Source organism: Schistocerca americana, chromosome 8 (assembly GCF_021461395.2).
Source record: "Schistocerca americana isolate TAMUIC-IGC-003095 chromosome 8, iqSchAmer2.1, whole genome shotgun sequence".
NCBI classification, from domain to species: domain Eukaryota; kingdom Metazoa; phylum Arthropoda; class Insecta; order Orthoptera; family Acrididae; genus Schistocerca; species Schistocerca americana.
The window spans coordinates 31684722-31709042 of NC_060126.1; the positions used below are offsets into that span (position 1 = coordinate 31684722).

General features: G+C 37.9%; 1 protein-coding gene across 5 annotated transcripts in view; it reads left to right on the forward strand.

Annotated features, from left to right (window-relative positions):
* LOC124545425 (tau-tubulin kinase homolog Asator) overlaps window positions 1-6328 on the forward strand; it is a 643583-nt gene extending 637255 nt beyond the window's left edge. For all 5 annotated transcript variants that reach the window (XM_047124343.1, XM_047124340.1, XM_047124345.1 and 2 more), the window contains one exon: window positions 3722-6328. In XM_047124343.1, coding sequence (XP_046980299.1) covers window positions 3722-3773 — 52 coding nt within the window. In that variant the 3' untranslated portion in view covers window positions 3774-6328. The remainder of the gene's footprint in view (window positions 1-3721) is intronic.
* Window positions 6329-24321: the final 17993 nt, after the last annotated feature.

The window sequence follows — 24321 nt, forward strand, 5'->3', positions numbered from 1 at the left end:
TCAACCTACCAATGATCCAAATCATAAAATTGAGAATCACCCTGTTTGTTGTGCTGAAAAAATTGTTATAAATATTTACCAGAATTAATGAAAATTGTCCTCAGAGTGCCAAAGGATGATACAGTTGAAGTAGGCCTAATATATGTATACACACACAGCCAGCAAGTTATTTGTGGAGGTTTTTGTCTGGAATGTGCTTCGTATGTATGACATGGATGATAAATGGTACAGAAAAGAACATAAGGTGGTACAGGATTGAACTGGGGTAAAAATAAATTTATGGCACACCTTGACTGAAAGATAGGATTTGGGAGGGGGGAATAAAATTCTAGAGACCTCGGTTTGAATACAGTCAGCAAGTTCCACTGGATGTAGGCTGCAGTTGTTACGCAGAGCTGAAACAGTTTGCACAGGATAGAGTAGCATGGAGACCTGCATCAAACCAGTCTTCAGTCTGAAAACAACAACATTTTGAACTTCAAGGAAAATTAACATAAATCAAGTTATATGTGTGTGATGATGATGATGTTTGGTTTGGGGGACGCTCAACTGCACGGTCATCAGCACGTGTACGAAGTCTCCATTGTTACACAGTCCAATGTAGCCACTGTCACAAATGATGATGATGAAATGATAAGGACAATGCAAACACCCAGACTCCAGGCAGAGAAAATGCCCAACCCAACCGGGAATTGAAACCGGGACCCCGTGATCCAGAGGCAGCAACGCTAGACAGTAGTCCATGAGTTGTGGATGAGTTATTTGTGTGTGTAACTGTTTGCCTGGTATAGATGTGAATTAACTTCCTTTTCCAATGCTGGAAAGAAGCTGTTACTGAAATAAATTATATTCAGGTCTCGAGCAATGAGGATAGTCGATGAAGAAACTTTGAGCTTTTCCTGTTTGTAATTGAAGAAAAAAGTAATGCAGTGGATAATGGAGAAAGAAAGGATCATTTAATGTTCCTTAATGTCAAACAGAACTATGAAATACAGGAAATAAATGAAACAAAGCACACATTACGTAAAAAATGTGACTGACAGTAAGAGAAGATTATAATGCAATATAGAACAAAAATAATGGAGAGGCTAGACAAATACTTTTGCAACGAGAGAGAGTCTACAATAGCAGACAGGAGAACTGAAGCAAACTAATGACTCTGAAGCAAAATAATGACTGGGAACATATTATTTCACAACTCACTGCTGAAAACAGTTGTCGAAGGGATGGTGGAACTAAAAGAACCATAGGGATACACTTAGACATCAGTATATAAAGCAGATTGTTAATGAGTAATATGCAGCAGTTGGGCTGAAATAAAGTGGATAGGTGGTAGGAGAAAATACTAGACAGATTATGGAAGTATCAAATGATGGAAGCAACAACAGGTACAGGACCAGTAAGAAGCAGAGAAAATAGGGCAGTGAAGCAGAATAAAGGGAAAATGATACAAACTTCCTCAAATAAACATGCCTAGCAGTACCGTATAAGTTCACCAATATGAGTTAACATTTTTGTTTGTCTTCTTCTGACTTCTTGCCTTGTTTGTAGAAGAGGTGTACATCACTCATTTTCTACAGTATGTAATGGCGGTATCACCAAGAAACATAGACCATATTTTGAATTTCACATCTGCCAAATTGTATTGCTAAAGCTCAGAACCTAGTCTTCTGTATACATTTTCCATTGTAGGTTTTTTACTTTTGAAATAACCAATTTATTTCATGATTTAACTATTAGCTTATTTTGGCCTCTTGGGCATTTTCAAGTTACTTCTACTACTGGCATCATAATAAAAAATTGTAATCATATAGAATCTGATATTCCACACATCTGCTCTTTTTTGTTGTTACACCAATGTGTTTGCACGTTGTACACTGGCAGAGTGACAAAATCCACATAAGGGTCAGATGTTTCTCTTCTCACAAACGGACTTTGAGCCTGTGGCAGCTATGCCTGTAACTACCACAGTTGTAAGAAACCGTTATCAACCCATTTCTTCCTAGTGTCATGTACACACAACACAATGTTTAACTTCACAAAAGCAGAATGAACTTATTATATAGCATGTATAAAAAAAAAAGTCATCAAATTTTTTAAAATCATAATTATTATGTTATTTGAGATATGTGTATGAACAGTGTATTGTTTGAAAGAGCAAACAAGGTTTATGTGGTTACCACTAGGTAACAGCAGTATGCACCCACTTCAGTTCTAGTAAAAATAGCGTCTGGACAACAAAAAGTGTTTTGTGTTATATGTTTTGCACAGTGAGGGTCAGCAATAACTGTTCAGCATGAGTTTCGTACTAGATATGATGTGGATCCTTCTACAGCACAGAGCTTTAGATGATGGCATGAACAATTATGAGAAACAGATTGTTTGCTGAAAGGAAAATTGGCAGGCAGTCCCTGAGTGTCGGACACAGACATCGAATGCATCGCCATAGCTTCACAAGGAGTCCGCAGAAATCCATTCACTGTGCAACTCTACAGCTCAACATGCCCCTGATGTCCATCTGGCATGAAACCATACAAAATTCAGCTAGTGCAAGTTCTTTGTGGAGCATTACTGGACAATGGATTGGTTGCACTGGAGCAAATGATTCAGCCTTACATTAATGGCCTCAAAGGCCACCGGACCTGACTGTATGTCGTTATTTCTTGTGGGGTTTTATAAAAGACTCTATTTTTGTGCCTCCATTACCAACAACAATGAATGAACTGAGACATCGCATAACAGGAGATGTGGAAGCTGTAACTCAAAGGCATACTCGCTGCAGTGCGGGAACAATTTGAATATCACATTGACACATGCCTTGCATCTCAAGGGGGGCATACTGAACACCTATGGGGGGGGACCTTTTTGCGTTTCCCGTTCATCAAAAAACATAATTCATTGTATATGTTTATTAGCTTCAGAAATATAGATGTACCACAACGGATGATTCTTTTTCATACACCCTGTATAATAACGTGTCATCATCATCATTATTATTATTATTTTAAAAGGATTCACAGGTTCTCTTGTCTTATGTTTTTTGTATTTCACAATTAGACTAACAGTTTTTGAAAAACAATAAATTCCTGAAAACTTCACATTGTGTGTACATAACATTGGGAAGAAACAGGTTAAGAACACCATCAAATGTTGCTTCCTCTCTCAGATGTGTGGAATGTAAGATGCTGCATTATTACAATAACACTGATAGCTTGAAAATGATCAAAACGGCAGAATTAGGAAGAAGTAAATTATTACACAGGAAAATGGCTTCCCTTAAAATTGAGAACCTAGGCTGAATGTATGTATTAGGTTTGAAATGACAGCTAGCAAGTGACATATTGGCTGATGATTTGTGATCAGTAAATTGTCTTCTTCCCAAAATCAAATAATCAGGAATTTTCCTTTCTTTTAACTGTTACTTACTTACGTGATGATCTGTTAATAATGCACAGCGCAGATCCTTTCATAAGTTGAGAGTAAATTTTTGAGGAATGGAAAAGAAGGGAGGGGTGATAAAAATTGTCAGCTTTAATTTATTAACTGTGACATCAAAGCAGCATGTGGTCCAGTGTAATATTATTTGTATCATCATATCATTTTATACTCCCTCGTGTAACTTATTCTTCTCCTCTCTCTCTGTGTAAGCTGTACTGCAAGTACGAGTAGCAGATGTATCTAATTCAAATTATGCTGACTTTGCAAAATTCTTGCCCATCAGGTGTCGGCGTTTCCATCCTGTGGCGTCAGACGGATCTGCTCGGGAGTCATGAAGACGGATGAGAGTGCAACACAACTTCTTTGCCCTTGTGCTAGTCTGAATTTTGTTCTAATGACAGCAGCCTCATCGAATTGCTGGTTGCCTCTGTCAGAAACATTAACATGGCTTCAAGCTGCTGGAGATTAGCTGAAAATAAGACTATGGTACAGGATACTGAAATTTTGATGACAAAATGATGACTGGTTACATCAAACTTATAGTTACCTGAATGAAGCATGCAGCCTTTTCAACTGCAGTTTTTGTTTAGGTAACATAGTTAGTGGCTAAGCATATTGTTCTGTCCTGTAATAGCATCTGTTGCAGTGGTCTTACCAGCTGAAACAGTAGCTCTGTCATAATTTTGAAGTACTTACGGCAACAGATTTTATTCCCTACACATATTCACTGATTTGTTTTCCTAGTGGAATTCCACAAGATATGAAAATTGAAACTTGCTGTTTATGGGATTGAGCTTTATTTTCTTATTATTTGAACAGAGTCTACTATTTTAACTGCTCTCAGATGAATGGCATTCAAATTCCTCTTTCTGCCAAAAGAAGAATTGAAAAACCGCATCAAATATTGAACAATTCTGAGTGTATTTTGTTACACTTTTCAGCGTGTCTGTCCAAAAATCGATGTCAGAATGTGACAGATTGCAAGATACTGCAGAAATTTTTTTCGCAGGTGTAAAATACTTGGTCAGTCACATTTACAACAGGAATGAAGACAACTTGCAAATAGTTTTGTCACAATTCTTTATCTGAATGTCAGTAAAGAATTGTGGAGTGCTTCAATAAAATGATGTGATTGGAGGTGTGAGAGTACTTTGAGAGAGTGGAATTTGGCTTGATGTCCTACCTACTTGCCCTCGTGTATGAGATTATGTATATATCCTCATGTGGAATTGGAAACAAAAGATCTCTCTTTGTTGTTGAATTATTAATATATTTATATTGTAATTTATTGAAAGTGATGTTAAGTTTATTTGCTCATTTATTCTTTTTTTACTAGTCATGTGATAATTTTATGCAGAAACTTTTGATCCGCCATAATTTATATGAGATTAAGTTGTGAAACCTAGTCACACTTTGTTTCATTAATAGAATGAAACAGATTAGTATAACGATCATGATATTAATGTCATTGTTCCTAATGAGGAAGAAATTCCTGGAGGGAATATGGGTGCTTTGTTGTTTAGAATGAAAGACATTATTTAAGTAATAATTTGCCCATAACTGATGTCCAGCATTAAGAATTTTCCTCTTAACTGGCTACATGGTTTCAGATTCAGAGTGAAGGCTCAGATATTTGACAGACTTCAGAATAATGGTTACTAGTATGCTTTGTCCACTCTCAGTGAAAAACTGTGGAAGTAAAGTCCACTGCAGCAATAATATCCTCAGTTATTAACAACTTGCAGTTATAGCTTTGCTTTTAGTGACGAGGGGATAGAAACAACCCTGGACGAGATAATTGTTTTACATAAAAAATAGTGATTTCTTTCTGAAGTGACAATCTGCATCAAAATTCTTAGCCGGTTAGATGCAGATTAAGTGAGAACTATTTCCATATTCTCAATCACATTTCTTTATATAGTTAGTTACCATAGTTTTACTCATATTCATCAGTTGCTATTAAAATAATGCATTTCCGGATGTGCCATTCAGTACTCACGCACAGCTACTACTGAGAATCTTCTCAGCTGTGAGATTATGAAGTTAAATAGTTAAGAAAATTAATATTAGTTTTGGTGACTTCCTTTGCCATCAAAACTTTAAATATTGTACACACTGTTTCAGAGAAATAAGATAACTCTTTTAATAGCTGATAGCAACTGTGATGAGTCATCAGAATTTATTTAAGAAGTTACTTCTGTAATTGAAGATGATTTAAATTTTTGTCATTATTCAAATGACAGGAGAAAGTATTATCCTATAAATTCTGGAAAAGTCATAAGAGAGGAAGATGGATCTGTTTTGTAGATAGACTTCACTCTAAATGAATAAAAGTGGCCAAACTGTGTAATTGCTCATGTTTCCTTTGAACTCATACAGCCAATAGCTTGTTATCACCAGTGCTGAAATATGTATCTGTCTCTACCCTTCTTTGTTTATTTCTTTTTGTAATAAAACCATAAGTGCAAAGATAAAAACCTTCCATTAACTGTAAATACATTTACAAATAAGACTGAGCACAGCTTATGTGTGAGCAGCTGTAACCCAATGGCAACAGACTGTTTAACTTTGTATAATTGTTTTAAATTTCATTGGTATATAAATTTTTGCTTGCTCAGCAACTGTGGTGTGACATCATTTTTGGGCAGGTGGTACTTAAAACCATATACTGAGAGATTGAAAGGAGCACACATGTGCTCTAAAGCTGTGTCTTTCTAGAAAGGTGTGTCTGAAAATGTCTACACTATCAAAAGTGACTACATTTTCGAGTCAGGCATTGTAAATATTTCTGAAACATTGTATATTTTGTTTGTATTTCATTTTTAAGCCTTGAGATTAAAAGCTTGTAAACAGTATGAAGTAAATAAAATATGTACCCTTACAAATGAAATATCTGTGTGGCACCTTTTGTCTCGGATTTCGGTGATAATGTTAAAATAACACATTTATTGTGGATTCTAAAAATTATGCAGAGATGGGAACATTATTTAAAGACACCTGCAAGTGTTGTACTGTAAATAAGATGAATGAAATCTACTTTTTAAACCAGGCTTTCTTTCATTGGAAAATGTAACTGAAAAGAAACAAACCATAATGATAAAACTGGCATGTGACAGAAATAATTCATTCAGAATCTTGGTACATGCGAGAGTGGAAAAGAAATTTAATATTTCACTCTTCTTTTGCAATTTTTCTTGTGTTTTGCAGCATTTCTCACTATTTCATAAAGAAGGAACAATCTGTGTCAGCTTTTGCCTCTATTCTTACATAGTTGCCTACCTCCTAGACTTATTCTGATCCAGTTTTCAATCCAAATAGAGAATTTTAGGTACTATACCAATCAGAAACAGCTTTGTTTAAAAGTAAGTATTTCCTTGAGATTTCTGGGCTGTAATTCCAAATTTCACTGTATCTGAGATCAGGTGTCAGAGGAGTTGCTATCAGGTGTCAGAGGAGTTGCTGCTGCATCACTTATTGAAAACGATATATATATATATATAAAAGAAAGATGAGGTGACTTACCGAACAAAAGCGCTGGCAGGTCGATAGACACACAAACAAACACAAACATACACACAAAATTCAAGCTTTCGCAACAAACTGTTGCCTCATCAGGAAAGAGGGAAGGAGAGGGGAAGATGAAAGGAAGTGGGTTTTAAGGGAGAGGGTAAGGAGTCATTCCAATCCCGGGAGCGGAAAGACTTACCTTAGGGGGAAAAAAGGACAGGTTGCGAAAGCTTGAATTTTGTGTGTATGTTTGTGTTTGTTTGTGTGTCTATCGACCTGCCAGCGCTTTTGTTCGGTAAGTCACCTCATCTTTCTTTTTTATATATAATTTTTCCCACGTGGAATGTTTCCTTCCATTATATATATATATATATATATATATATATATATATATATATATATATAAACAAAGATGAGGTGACTTACCGAACAAAAGCGCTGGCAGGTCGATTGACACACAAACAATTTTAAGTGTGAGGCCTTTGGGGGTGATGCCAAATGTCAGACAAGCCTGAGAAAATAGAATATGGGAGTGTAATCTGGCTAGGGCGAAGGCATGTTTGCGGAGGGAATGTAAATAAAACTTAATGGGGTCATTGTGGGGGTGTTGTGAGGGTGACATGGTATTAGAAGGTGGAAAGTGTAACATGAGGTGAAATGAAAATGAAAATAAAAATATATGGGGAGAGATAAAGGTGAACCGGAAAGAAACTGGAGATCTGGAATGAAAAAAGGCGAATAGGTGTTGGTTACAGCTGGGCTATGTTGGACTTGGGTTGGTAGACAACGATGTGCATAAAGGTTAGGTGGTTGTGTTGCCGCCAAAACACGTTAAAGGACGGAGAAATTCGGGAAAATTCCGAAAAAACTGCGTGTAGTATATTAAAAGGAGTGGTATTGTGGTGGCAGATTATGAAAATGAGGCTAACAATTGTCTGACGAAGAAATAATCGCGTTAAAACCTGTGGGAAGCGGCTAAAAATGATCAGTGGTGTGGGAAAAACGGAAATGGAAATGAAGCGAAAGTTATTGGAACTGGCCGAAATGGTTGTTTAAAAGGTGAAAGGAGCTGTTTGTGAACTAGAAACGGTGGATATTATAGCGGCGGTAGTGCTGAAAGCGGCAAAAAAATTTTTTTGGTTATGGTTTGGAAGTGGGTTACGTATTATTGAGTATATATATAGGCGGGATAAAATAGTATAGCAGATTACGGTAAAAAGGAGAAGGTGAATACAAAGTGAAACTACTGGCAAAAACAGAAAGAGGAAAATAAGACGACAGAAAAGATTTCGAAATGCAACAGTGACAATAACAAACGTAATTGTTGGATTCAAATTAATGATATCAATATAATGGAAGGAAACATTCCACGTGGGAAAAATTATATATAAAAACAAAGATGAGGTATATATATATATATATATATATATATATTGTTTGTGTGTCTATCGACCTGCCAGCGCTTTTGTTCGGTAAGTCACCTCATCTTTGTTTTTATATATAATTTTTCCCACGTGGAATGTTTCCTTCCATTATATATATATATATATATATATATATATATATATATATATTGTGTGTGTGTCTGTATGTGTGGATGGATATGTGCGTGTGTGCGAGTGTATACCTGTCCTTTTTTCCCCCTAAGGTAAGTCTTTCCGCTCCCGGGATTGGAATGACTCCTTACCCTCTCCCTTAAAACCCACTTCCTTTCGTCTTTCCCTCTCCTTCCCTCTTTCCTGATGAGGCAACAGTTTGTTGCGAAAGCTTGAATTTTGTGTGTTTGTTTGTGTGTCTATCAACCTGCCAGCGCTTTCGTTCGGTAAGTCACCCATCTTTGTTTTTATATATATATATATATATATATATATATATATATATATATATATATATATATATATATAATGGTTGTAATAGAGGGAAACATTCCACGTAGGAAAAATATATCTAAAAACAAAGATGATGTGACTTACCAAATGAAAGTGCTGGCAGGTCGACAGACACACAAACAAACACAAACATACACACAAAATTCAAGCTTTCGCAACAAACTGTTGCCTCATCAGGAAAGAGGGAAGGAGAGGGAAAGACGAAAGGATGTGGGTTTTAAGGGAGAGGGTAAGGAGTCATTCCAATCCCGGGAGTGGAAAGACTTACCTTAGGGGGAAAAAAGGACGGGTATACACACACACACACACACACACACACACACACACACACACACACACACATCCATCCACACATTGGTATATGTATATACAATTAAAGGGAACAGCCATGGGTACCAGGATGGCCACCTCGTATGCCAACCTATTCGTGGATCGCTTAGAGGAAGCCTTCTTGGTTACCCAGGCCTGCCAACCCAAAGTTTGGTACAGATTTATTGATGACATCTTCATGATCTGGACTCACAGTGAAGAACAACTCCAGAATTTCCTCTCCAACCTCAACTCCTTTGGTTCCATCAGATTCACCTGGTCCTACTCCAAATCCCATGCCACTTTCCTTGACATTGACCTCCACCTGTCCAATGGCCAGCTTCACACGTCCGTCCACATCAAACCCACCAACAAGCAACAGTACCTCCATTATGACAGCTGCCACCCATTCCACATCAAACGGTCCCTTCCCTACAGCCTAGGTCTTCGTGGCAAATGAATCTGCTCCAGTCCGGATCCCTGAACCATTACACCAACAACCCGCAACAGCTTTCGCATCCTGCAACTACCCTCCCGACCTGGTACAGAAGCAAATAACCAGAGCCACTTCCTCATCCCCTCAAACCCAGAATCCCCCACAGAAGAACCACAAAAGTGCCCTACTTGTGACAGGATACTTTCCGGGACTGGACCAGACTCTGAATGTGGCTCTCCAGCAGGGATACGACTTCCTCAAATCCTGCCCTGAAATGAGATCCATCCTTCATGAAATCCTCCCCACTCCACCAAGAGTGTCTTTCCGCCGTCCACCTAACCTTCGTAACCTCTTAGTTCATCCCTATGAAATCCCCTAACCACCTTCCCTACCCTCTGGCTCCTATCCTTGTAACCGCCCCCGGTGTAAAACCTGTCCCATGCACCCTCCCACCACCACCTACTCCAGTCGTGTAACCCGGAATGTGTACACGATCAAAGGCAGAGCCACATGTGAAAGCACCCACGTGATTTACCAACTGACCTGCCTAGACTGTGATGCATTCTATGTGGGAATGACCAGCAACAAACTGTCCATTCGCATGAATGGACACAGGCAGACAGTGTTTGTTGGTAATGAGGATCACCCTGTGGCTAAACATGCCTTGGTGCACGGCCAGCACATCTTGGCACAGTGTTACACCGTCCGGGTTATCTGGATACTTCCCACCAACACCAACCTATCCGAACTCCGGAGATGGGAACTTGCTCTTCAATATATCCTCTCTTCCCGTTACCCACCAGGCCTCAATCTCCGCTAATTTCAAGTTGCCGCCACTCATACCTCACCTGTCATTCAACATCATCTTTGCCTCTGCACTTCCGCCTCGACTGACATCTCTGCCCAAACTCTTTGTCTTTAAATGTGTCTGCTTGTGTCTGTATATGTGTGGATGGATATTTGTGTGTGTGCGAGTGTATACCCGTCCTTTTTTCCCCCCTAAGGTAAGTCTTTCCACTCCCAGGATTGGAATGACTCCTTACCCTCTCCCTTAAAACCCACTTCCTTTCGTCTTTCCCTCTCCTTCCCTCTTTCCTGATGAGGCAACAGTTTGTTGCGAAAGCTTGAATTTTGTGTGTATGTTTGTGTTCGTTTGTGTGTCTGTCGACCTGCCAGCACTTTCATTTGGTAAGTCACATCATCTTTGTTTTTAGATATATTTTTCCTACGTGGAATGTTTCCCTCTATTATAACCATATCATATATATATATATATATATATATATATATATATATATATATATATATATATATATATAAAAAACAAAGATGATGTGACTTACCAAATGAAAGCGCTGGCGGGTTGATAGACACACAAACACACACACACATATATGAAATTAATGATTTTGTTGTTGTTCAAGACATGATGTTCAATTAAAATACACAGTTACTAACAATAAATTTGATTTATTACAAATAAAACTAACAAAACTCATACTACACTGTATATACAAGGTGGCACATGTGAAACTGGTCCCAAGTACTAGACTGCTCATTTTCACATACCAGTTGTCATCTAGTGTTTCGAAGTTGTTGCAACTATGTTTTGTATTATCAGTAGGAAAGCTGTTGCAACTTCATTAACATGTGAAGTAAATATCTCGGAAGATCTAGCCTCTTCAAGAAACAATTGCTATACTCAAGGCATACATGTCTACTGATTCATTTAAGGAAACAGTGAACACTGCTTTGCTGTATATGTGAATGTTTGAGGAATTTTATGCATGGGTGCCATCCATGAACATACGTATGCTGTCTTTCAACAGGATGGGGTGACCTGTCACCCTTCATGTCAGTCAATGGTACGAATTCAAGAAAGATTCACAGAAGAAGGGACTCGACGAAGGACTGTGGTAGCCATGTTTGCCAGACCTAGCTATTTGTGGCTGTTATCTGCGGGGCATTCTAAAGGGAAAAGTGTATGCAAACAATCAAATAGTGTTAGGCACTTGGACAATATTCATAATTAGATTTTGAGAACTGATGTGGCAGAGTTGCACAAAATGTATATCACACAAAAGTGCATTGAAGCACAATGAGGTCATTATCAGCACCTAATGTAATGTAATGTAATGTAATGTAAAAGAAAAGGTGTATACAGTCAATATAGATCTTTGCATTAGCTTATTTGTTATTTCTTTATTATCTAGTGTGCAGAATATGAACACCATCTAATCATTACAGCATGGAAATGCTGTAGCAAATTATCTGAAAAGGCCATCTGCACACTCACAGTTTGGGGTCATCTTGGTGCTCAGTTCCTATTTGAGCTAGAAAAAAAACAAGGGATGAAAAGTTTTTCGTTTAGCCCATATCAGCAGCCATTTGTACAGCCATTTGAATATCTGCCTTACTGTAGATATGTTACAGTATATTAAGCAAGGTCTGAACAACAAACCAAAGCTGATGCCCAGGCAAATTGTGTGAATTGATTAATTACTTTTGCAATTGGACTGAAGTTAATGCTCAGCTAATGGCATTATTTGTATGTGCACAGTTCAGATGTTACATGCAAAAAAAAAAGTTGTTCTGGAAGTCTTGAAGCACACCACTTCTGTAATTTAAGTTTGTACAAATCAGTTCACACTTTGCACAAAGGTAGATAAATAGACAAAGCCGATTTCCCCCCCCCCCCCCCCCCCCCCCCAGTAATTTTTAGCCATTGTTTAGATACGATGGTTTAAATTCGAGCTACATGTAGCATGTAAAATTCATTCTTGTGTAAGTTGCATGTTCAGAAACAGTTTAAAATGAACCAGATAAACTTAAATGCCCAGATTGTCAAGCTGCATACATAGGACAGACAGGCATGGCCTTTAAAACTGGATTTCAGGAGCACTTACTCACAATTAAAAATGGAGAGGTGTGAAATTGATCTACCTCTTCTGAACGTCGTAAAGCTAGTAGTCATTCATCCCCCTTGCTTGCTACCCTCAAGGTCCTACACTATGCTCCAGAGGAGAGGAGAGGAGAGAGGGGATATTGAAACTGCCAACACATGTACTTGAAAAAAGATAATTTACTCTGCGATCAAGTGTTTTATGATCAGATGTTGTCCATTTTTAATAAGTTTTAGTTTTTCCTCTTTCACTTCCTATTCTTTATGAGGTTACATGCCTACTTTTATGGTTATTAAGGTCACTTTTAAATGGTTATACTTCAAGTTGTAAAGATCAGACCCACATAGGTGCTTCTACACTCCATTTAAAATTTTTTTTATGCACTCATCAAAAAACGTTTTTGCATCACCTCAGCTCCAAGAGTTCCAGAACCTGCATAGAAAATTAGAATAGAGATGAACGTAAACATCATTTCCGCCCTTTTTGTTGCTTCTGAAAACCACACACTGCATGTTGTACCACCATACAGCCAGACCTTCAGAGGTGGTGGTCCAGATTGCTGTACACCCCAGTACCTCTAATACCCAGTAGCATGTCCTCTTGCGTTGATGCATGCCTGTATTCATCATGGCATACTATCCACAAATTCATCTAGGGACTATTGGTCCAGATTGTCCCACTCCTCAACGGCGATTCGGCATAAATCCGTTAGAGTGGTTGTTGGGTCATGTTGTCCATAAACAGCTCCTTTCAATCTATCCCAGCCATGTTCGATAGGGCTCATGTCTAGAGAACATGCTGGGCACTCAAGTCAAGCAATGTCGTTATCCTAAACGAAGCCATTCACAAGGTGTGCACGATGGCGGTGCAAATTGTCATCCATGAAGACAAATGCCTCGCCAATATGCTGCTGATATGGTTGCACCATTGGTCAGAGGATGGCATTCATATATCGTATGGCCATTACAATGCCTTCCATGACCACCAGCAGTGTATGTTGGCCCCACGTAATGCCACCCCAAAACAGCAGGCAACCTCCACCTTGCTACACTTGCTGGACAGTGTGTCTAAGGCCTCAAAACACGTCTCCGACGACTGTCTGGTTATAGGCATATGTGACACTCATCGGTGAAGAGAACGTGATGCCAGTCCTGAGCGGTTTATTTTGCATGTTGTTAGGCCCATGTGCACTGCGCTGCATGGTTGCAAAGATGGACCTCGCCACGGACGTCAGGAGTGAAGTTGCGCATCATGCAACCTACTGCACACAGTTTGAGTCATAACATGACATCCTGTGGCTGCACAAAAAGCATTATTCAACATGGTGGCATTGCTGTCAGCGTTCCTCCGAGCCATGATCCATAGGTAGCGGTCATCCACTGCAGTAGTAGCCTTTGTGGTAGCCTGAGCGAGGCATGTCATTGACAGTTCCTGTCTCTCTGTGTCTCCTCCATGTCCGAACAACATCGCTTTGGTTCACTCCGAGATGCCTGGACATTTCCCTTGTTGAGAGCACTTCCTGGCACAAAGTAACAGTGTGGAAACGATCGAACTGCGGTATTGACTGTCTAGGCATGGTAGAACTACAGACAACACAAGCCAGGTACCTCCTTCCTGGTGGAATGACTGGAAATGATCAGCTGTCGGACCCCCCTCTGTCTTAGGCACTGCTCATGCACGGTTGGTTATATCTTTGGACAGGTTCAGTGACATCTCTGAACAGTCAAAGGGACTGTGTCAGTGATACAATATCCACAGTCAACGTCTATCTACATGAGTTCTGGGAACCGGGGTGATGCAAAACTTTTTTTAATGTGTGTATATTTGGAACCTTGCACTTGTTCTCCTTTCTGAGTCTGGTTTTTACCATTGGCTAATCTCATTCTTTCGGTTACAGTTACATTTTTATTTTATTTATTTATTTTTTTACTTCTGCTCATCATATTTTAGCATTTTTGCCTCTAGTTTGACTTTAACTACACCCTCTCTCTCTAAGCCCAATATTAACCGTATTGTCCCATAATTAAAATTTATTTAGATTTAATAAATGGATGTATTTTATATATTTAGTATCCCCAGTTTTATGATATCTGGATTTACAGTAGTTTGACTCTGTTCTTTTCTTTTCTCTGTTCAAGCTTAATCACTAACTATGCTTAGCACATCACACTGTGCAGTTTCCTTCTGTGTTAAGTATATGTAGCTGCATTGGTTAGTAAGGTTTTTTTTTTTTTTTTTTTTTTTTTTGCCAGCTATTGACCGCATACAACTTAAGACTTATGGTGTTTCTTTTTCTTCCGTTCTTCCCAGCACTTCTTCAATTTCTCGCCAACTGCTCATCTTTTCGCACTCTCTTGGGTCGAGGTTTTGGCTCATCTTCTTCATAGTTTTCGTTTTCTATCAGTAGCTTGAAGTGATTCCTGTCACGTATTATTTCTTCTGTAACACCTATTTTGGTGGTGTCTTTCTTTACTGCTTCTATCCATCCTACAGTTTTTTTCAGCTTACTAACGTAATTAAAAATTTTCTTTGTAATCCGTGTTTCTTCCATTCTTTTCAAATGTTCATAAAATTTTAGCCGTCTCTTCCGCATTGTATCTGTGATTTTTTTCTGTATAAGTCTTCATTTCTCCTTTTCATCCACCTATTTTCCTTATTTTTCTCAGGGCCTAGTATTTTCCTCTCTGTATTTTCTAGTTCTCTTAATTCGCCTTTCTTATTCAATGTTAGGTACTCTGATCCATACGTTGCTTGTGTCCTAATAACTGAATTATAATGTCTAATCTTCGCTTGTATGGATATTGATTTCTTATTGTAGTAGTTTTGTGTTAATTTATATGCAAATTCTAACTTTTTTATTCTTCTTCATTTGTTGTGTTATCCAGTCTGTTGGCTTGGATTCACTCGCCCAGGTATTTGAATCTATCAACTATCTTAATTTTTCCATACTTTGTTTTCATAAACTTTTCTGTATTATGTTTGTGTTCTATATACTTGGTTTTTTCATAGGACATTTTTAGCCCAGTCTTTTCAGCAGTCTCATGTAACAGATCAAGTATAACTGTTGCGTCTGTTTGGTTTTCAGTTATCAATGCCATATCATCCGCAAAGGCTAAACATTTCACTTCAAATTTGTTCTTTCCTTGGCCCATGCGTATACTCTTTGTGCCTCTGTTTTTTAATGTGCTTTCTGATGATTTTACTATTTTATCTAAAACCAAGTTAAGAGAATTGGGTACAATTCGCTTATTTCAAATTTTGTCACTCTTCCAATAACACTTTGTGAAGATTTACTTATTTAAAATTTGTTAAACGTACAATATTTACATCTGCTGTAACTATCATAAATTTTTATTCATTTTAGGGATCCAGCTCAAACTATCACTTTGTCCTTCATGAAATCTTCCACAGAGTAGTAGCATCTTTCAATTAGAAAATCATGTAACTTGCTTTTTTAAAATATTTATCTTCTTATTCATTATGTCACACCCTTTTATTTTGTTTTGAATTTTCATGGCTATATACTGAGAAGCCTGAGCACACAATTTTAAGTGATGTGAGGTGAGCATAAAGTTTTCTTTATGCCTTGTTTGTATGAGTACTAAAATGTTCTTTTTTGAATAGATCAGCTCTGCTGTGTAGGAAGAACCACCTCGAAGATGTGTAAAGAGGAAACAATTAATATTTTTAGGTCTTAAATAATAATGGTTGACATGATGTCCTCAGCTGTGCAGTGCACACGTTAAGAATGATTTTTTTTTTTTTTTGCGACTTTAAAATTCATGTAACATTTCCTGAGTTTCCCCAAAAAATACGCCATTTCTAATAACAGATTCAAAGTAGCTATAGTATGCTATTTTCCTGGTGTCCGTATGAGTGCACAAACTAAAATTTCCATTGCAAATGCAAGGCTGTTTAATGTTTTTGCTATATATTCTATATGAGAATTCCAACTCAGTTCTGTCTTAGTTTATTCCTAGGAATCTGACTGAGCCTTCTTCCATTTTCTGATTACTGTTACTGATACAAATTTCTTTAGTTTTTTACTGTTTGGTTTCAAAACTCATGTGGATTTTTAAGCCACTGAGATTGAACCATGTTTCCAAGTTACATAACGTGTTCATCATACTCTGTGGTATATTGCCAGAATTTTCATTTTCAATTAGGGCAGAAGTATCATCTGCAAACAAGGTTAAATGAGTATTTATATTGAGAGGAAAGTCATTTACATAGAACAGGAATAAAATTGATCCAAGGACTGAGCCTTGAGAAACACCTCGCGACACAGTTTTCCACTCTGAGAAGTAATCCAGTCCATTTGATGTGATTATTATCCTTTGTTTCCTCTCGATGAGGACATATACTATGGAATATGACCATGCCAGCTATTTATAACTCTGTCCTCCCTATGTACTTTCAAATTATCTTAAGAAACCCTACCTAGAAAAAAACGTGTAATAAATAAATAAATAATTACAAATCTGCACTGTATGACTGCTTTTACTGTTAAAAATATACATTATTAAAACAAAAAATCTAGCTTCATTCAGATTTTAAGTGCAAAAAACATTTTTGTCAGTTTCTTTTATTATTATTTTTTTATCCCTGCCACATCCGTCTTTCAAACTTGTGCAAATTGAATCAGGTTTTGTAAGAAGGTAGACAAATACATGTATCTACTGATTGCCCTGTTTTGTGAAAGCTTTATCCATTGTCACAGTATAAGGAACATGGCTCAAAAGACAATAAAAAAAAAATCTGTTCCGGATCAATGGTAACCTGAGTCATCAAAAATCTACATTGGTTGCCAAGTTGTGACAGTCTAATGTCAAAATAATGATAGGAGCAATTTTCTTTCTGATTCCCAACTTTTGCTCTATCATAGCACAAAGAGGCAAATATGTCCTGGGCAGAGTTAGGGATGTAAATGAAGGGAACTAATTTTTTTACTTATCCAGCAACGTCAAAGATGTTTAAATCGAAACTTCTTGACATATTCACACTTTTTTTACAAGTTTTCCCTACTTCCCCAGAGCAGTGAGCTCTCTTATGTGCAAGGTGTTGGCATACCTGCATCTTGCAATTAATAAGCTAAAGTCTGTGATTAACTGTGCCCAAAATCCAGAAGATGTACCAGCCATAGTAAACAATATGTAATATCATATGACTGAAGAGTGCTCGTACGAGGGTTGTCCAGAAAGTAAGTTCCGATTGGTCACTAAACGGAAACTACAGTGAAAATCAGAAACATTTTTTTGAAAGAATTAGCTAGACTTTCCAGATACTTCTCTACATAGTCGCCGCTCCAACTGAGACATTTGTCAGAATGTTATACTGAATTTCCATCATCATCATCATCATCATCATCATCATCATCATCATAGAAGGCAGCCGCCTGTGCATTCCAATAATTCTCTACGCTGGTCTATAGCATGCAGATTCAGTGTTCTCTTTGTATCCAGTGTTTCATGTGAATAGAGATGATAGGACGAGCCAATTAGGCCTGTGTTGTGGGTGATCGAACACTTCCCATCGAAAAGGCTGCAGGAGCCTCTTCACTGCCCCTGCAGAGTGCGGCTGAGAATTGCCATGAAGAAGGAAGTGCGTGGCAGTTGGTTAGGTGAGCTGCATTCATTAAGGCATAGCCTCTTAGTGGGCTCTCCTACTTGGTGGGGACATCGTTGTTCTAGGCACTTTTACTCAATCACAGTGTGCCCACAACTGAAAAGAGTGTCTTGATGTGATCAACGGTCATACTAGAGACACTACCCAACACATCTGTGCAAAGCTTCATTGGCTTTTCACTGTGGTGTCCATTTCGCGATCGATCGGGACTTACTTTCTGGACAACCCTCATATAGCAGCTAAAAATTTTATCTGGGAGGGTAAAATTTCTGTGGGGAGAGTAAAACAATTTTTTTAAGTTCATGCAGAGGACAGGAGTTGATTTCTTTCCTGAGGGTGTCAATTCTCTCTCAAACCCATCCACTGTTACATGCACGGTGCGGGGTGTAAGAACAAATGTACACAAATTTATGTGCTTCTAGAGAGTGGGATGCATCTACAGTAGGAAGTATCAGTGAGTGGGGGTGCATCTATAACAGGAATTATCCCAGAGAGGGGATGCATGCATCCTATATTTTAATGATGTATCATATGGCATGACATGACAAATGCGTTGAGTGATGTGAAGGCATGAGCCATCTTATACTCCATGGCATCATGTATCACGTTAGTGTATTTGGTGTGACGCATTATATTGCATGACGTGAGTACTAATATTAAGAAGTAAAAAGGTGCGAACATGTCAAAATGTTTAGATTTAAATATCTCTGAGGCCGCCCCATAAATGGAAAAGCTAGTGCACTTCTTTCACATCCCTAACTCCACCCAGGATATATTAACTTTTTTTGTGTTATGATAGGAGCATTTTTCATTCAGGTTAACAGTAAATGAAAAATCAATACAGTAAATGGTTAAGTTGCTAGTCTCCTACCAAGCGTCTCCCCAGGTGGCGGATAGGGGCACGCACACCTGATATAGTGGGTGCCTGGGAAATAAAATACCCAGGGTAGACCAAAACTAGTACCAAGGGCACAACAGTTCCGTATGTCAGTGTCAGTACCCCAATAGCATCTGTTCCATGTGTTAGTGTAGTTGATTAATATCCCTTGTGGCTAACAAACATAGTTGTAACACAGAGCTTGCTCCACTCGAGGTTGATAGCCTTTGACAGTGAATCATGAAAACGTCTTCTAGAGAAAAACTTCCACCTTCCAGTAGGGAAGGAGAAGGTTACATCGGATTCGGTGGGTGACCAACTACAAAACTCAAATTAATTGGAGCGTTTGAAATCACCCAACTCTCACCATGCATGTAATGCCAAAATAAAATAGAAATACATTAACTACATTGCAACATGCAACAAACTCTTGGCTGAAAACTGGAAAGCTCAAAAACTTCACAAATGAAGTGGACAGACAAATCATCATACTAGCAGAACTCCAGTAAATGAGAAATACAACAGAATATCCATTTGAGTCTCAAAAGTTATAGAATTTACAATAGAAAACCAGGACAAGGAGTTATGAAACAGTGCCCACAATTTGCAACCAGATTTATAGTAAATTTGAAAATGATAGATTCAGTAACTGATTTTAAAGCTATTTCTCCACGAATCGCAACTTTAACTCTGAAAACCATAAACAATATCCATACTATCATGAACACCCATGACCCTACCAATTAACAAAAACTACGGTAGAAGCAGAAAAATTCCGGGATCTTTTGAATTTGACAATAAATCAAGTCAATAAAAACAATGTAAATACCTTAACAGTGGATTTTAAAGCCCAACTGGGAAAGGAAAAGAAGTACAGAGACATAAATGGAAAATGAGCGCCACATAAACAAACTAACAGAAATGAACAAAGACTCATTGAAATTTGCAGAACACATGGGCTCATCTCTAAATCAATATCTTTTAAAAGAAAACCAAGCAAACTTATGACATAGAAACATCCTGGATGGACAAGAGGGGAGAGTCAGGTGGACCATGTCTGCATGGACAAATTTTTTCATAAATAAATTCAAAATGTTTAAGTACTGAGAGGAACAGACACAGTTTCAGATCATTATTTGGTCAAAATCAAATCCACTCCATCAAGGAAAAAAGATAGAGAGCAACTGAAGATATAAGAAAATATTGCTCACATAAATTAATCAAAAATGACAAATATCAGAAAAACACACAAAATACAATAATAATGGATAATCTTCAGGAATTAATACAAATTTTAAAACAACATGCTTAAGCATTGCCACCAGTAAATCAATGTGAAAAATGTGCATGTTGCACTACAGGATGTGAAGAAATTCGTGATGAAAGACATCAAACTTGACAAAATTTGAAACTCACAAAACAGAAGAAAATGCCGCTAACCTTAAAAACAAATAATTATGTAATTGCTGAGAGAAAAGATGGAAGAATAACCCATAATAATAAGAAAAATGCAGAAATCATGGCAGAAGACTTCAGCAAGCTCTTAAACTCTGATGAACCTGGAAAGCATTTGACAACAGACACAAGCACCCACGCAAAAACAAACCAGAAAATGTTTGTGAAATGAGGAAGAATGCTGGTAAAACAACTCGGGCATCTTTAAATATTATTTTATGAAAAATTTGGGCAACAGAAAAATTCCAAGAAGAATGTACACAATAATAATTAACCCACTTCATAAGAAAGGAGACAAAAGAGATCCAGACAGCTATAGAGGAATCAGACTCTTTAATTGTAACAACAACTTTTTTTGAAGATTTTACATAATAGGATCAAAGAACAACTGGATAAGGAACTGGGGGAATATTAAGGGGCTTCATCCTTAGAGAAACTGTGATGAACAAATAATTACTCTGAAATTAATCATGGCTTCTTACCGCAAAGAAACAAGCCTCTCTCAATTACATTTATAGATTTTAAGAAAGCATATGATTCTATCCATAGACCCTCATGGTTAAAAATTTTGAGGCACTTTGGAGTCCACCCAAAATTAATTAAGCTGACAGAACTTACCTTAACAAATACAAATTCGAAAATTAAATTGAGAGAGGAACTTTCTGAATCATTCTTGGTAAAAACTGGTTTAAGGCAGGGAGACAGCCTGTCACCACATCTTTTTAATTGTGCCCTTGAATACACAATGAGGGAATGGTACGAGGACAATCCAAAGAACATTTAGGCTAGAACATAAAAAGATGATAAAGTTGAACTATTTAGGATTTGCTGACCACCTCACTCTTCTCGCCAACAACATTCAAGAAACCAAACAACAAATGCACAATCATTGCAGGAAATAGCCCAGAGTATTGACCTTAAGATATCTTCTGAGAAAACAGTAATAGTGCTAACGAAACTGCCACTGGCAAACAAAATTAGAATTGGCTTATTAGAATAAACAAATTGATTAGAACACATCATGTTACCAGAAGACATACCATAATAAATGCCTCCCAATAGGCACAAAACATATGCTAGTGAAACTATATTTAAAACAGCCAACACCATAGCAATAGACAGATTATTCAAAGTAGGCAGTAGAATAGTCAAAACATGTAAAAATAAAAGTAACAAAAAGACAGAGTTTGGAGAATAGCTTAAATTGAAAGATTTTATAAAGAAATAGAAATAGAACCAGTGACAAGTACAATAAAAAAGAAACAGAACTCTTTCTTTGGACTTTAATGACAGCAACAGAAAATAGAATTAGTAGGCGAATAATTGAGAAGTTATGGAATAGTAAGAGGAGCATAGATGGATCACAGAGATCAAGGAGGACATGATGAACTTACCGATAACGGTGGAGGAATTGAAAAGCAAGCACTCGAGATACATCAGGACAAACATATCACACTACCAATAAAAATTAACAAACACAGAATGGGAAGGGTGATTTCAGGTGAGCAGAGAAGGGCATGATCTAAAAGAATGAAAAAATACTAGGCAAAAAAAAAAAAAGAACCTAATTCATAATGTTGATTAAAGTGTTCCAATGTTGGCCATAAAATTATAATAATAATAATAAATGGTTAAACAATTGTAGAACAATATTCATAAACTTCACTGCCTTGTGGCAGATGCTGTGAAGTCTTCAAAAGTACACATAGCAGATGATGTTATCACTTGCAGTGTCCCGAGGTGTACTCCGCCCTATATTCAGACACTACACTAAGGATCTGCCTTACACATTGTCACTGCAGACTAGATAACTGAAGCGGCAAAAATCTTTACAGTATACATAACATTTTGTGCATTCTGGAGAAAATAAACTGAAGGGTAGCACAAATTCAGCATTAATATGAGCTATCAAACACTATACACATTATACAATAAAGGACGTATTACAGAGCAAAAAATAAACATAATAGGATTGAAATAAGACCATAAAAACAAATAAATAAGTTACATGTATCTTTGCAAATAATTTAGGAGTAAAGGAGACCTTTGTTGGCAAAGGTACATGTGGCATGGGCAGGTGTGGAAAATCAAAACGCTAAAGTACAACTATCACAGGAAAGAATATGGGGCATTAGTTGCTGCATCAATGATCCGTGCAGTCATGAGGTCTGTGTTGTGCATGGACAATCATTGATAAACAGTGGCTCAGAAATAGATACGGTTTGGAAGGCAGGGAATAAATTCAGAAAGGAAGGGAAAGAACAGATGCTGAGAAGAGTAATGCTGTGTTGTTGTTGTTGTTGTTGTTGTTGTGGTCTTCAGTCCAGAGACTGGTTTGATGCAGCTCTCCATGCTACTCTATCCTGTGCAAGCTTCTTCATCTCCCAGTACTTACTGCAGCCTACATCCTTCTGAATCTGCTTAGTGTATTCAACTCTTGGTCTCCCTCTACGATTTTTACCATCCACGCTGCCCTCCAATACTAAATTGGTGATCCCTCGATGTCTCAGAACATGTCCTACCAACCGATCCCTTCTTCTAGTCAAGTTGTGCCACAAGCTCCTCTTCTCCCCAATACTATTCAATACCTCCTCATTAGTTATGTGATCTACCCATCTAATCTTCAGCATTCTTCTGTAGCACCACATTTTGAAAGCTTCTATTCTCTTCTTGTCTAAACTATTTATCGTCCATGTTTCACTTCCATACATGGCTACACTCCATACAAATACTTTCAGAAACGACTTCCTGACATTTAAATCTATACTCAATGTTAACAAATTTTTCTTCTTCAGAAACGCTTTCCTTGCCATTGCCAGTCTACATTTTATATCCTCTCTACTTCGACCATCATCAGTTATTTTGCTCCCCAAATAGCAAAATTCCTTTACTACTTTAAGTATCTCATTTCCTAATCTAATTCCCTCAGCATCACCCGACGTAATTCGACTACATTCCATTATCCTCGTTTTGCTTTTGTTGATGTTCATCTTATACTCTCCTTTCAAGACACTGTCCATTCCGTTCAACTGCTCTTCCAAGTCCTTTGCTGTCTCTGACACAATTACAATGTCATCGGCGAACCTCAAAGTTTTTATATCTTCTCCATGGATTTTAATACCTAATCCGAATTTTTCTTTTGGTTCCTTTACTGCTTGCTCAATATACAAATTGAATAACATCGGGGACAGGCTACAACCCTGTCTCACTCCCTTCCCAACCACTGCTTCCCTTTCATACATCATCTGATTTTTGCCGAACAGCTTTCTTCCATTCTATAACCCTGTGATGTTTTCCTTCATTACTGTTGTCTATAGCATAGTAATGCATTAGACAACAGTAATGAAGGAAAACATCACAGGGTTATAGAATGGAAGAAAGCTGTTCAGCAAAAATCAGATGATGGATGAATGTAAAGAAGACATGTCAAGTTGCTGACAGGCACAATTAGACCTCAACATACAGCTTTTGGCCACAGCCTTCATCAGTAGCCTGTCTACCTGGGCATGGCATATTTGCAATGACAAAAACTCCCTTGCTCAGTGTGCTGAGGGTCTTACCAAGGCCTTCAGACAGGCATTATTCCCCAGACCTACTCAGCAAAAAGATCTCCCATGCCATTTACCCTCGCACCACCGATCCTCCCACCACCCACAACAACAGTCACAAAGGTGTGTCCTCTTCATTACCCCATACCGCCACGCTTTCAGCAACTGAGGCACATCCTTCGCCAGGACTTTCACCATCCATCATCGTGCCCTGAAATGAGGGACACCTTACCCGAGATACTTCCCACCCCTCCTAAAGGAGTGTTCTTTCGCATACACAACCTCCACAAAATCCTAGACTATCCTTATGCCACTCACAATACCAACCCCTTGC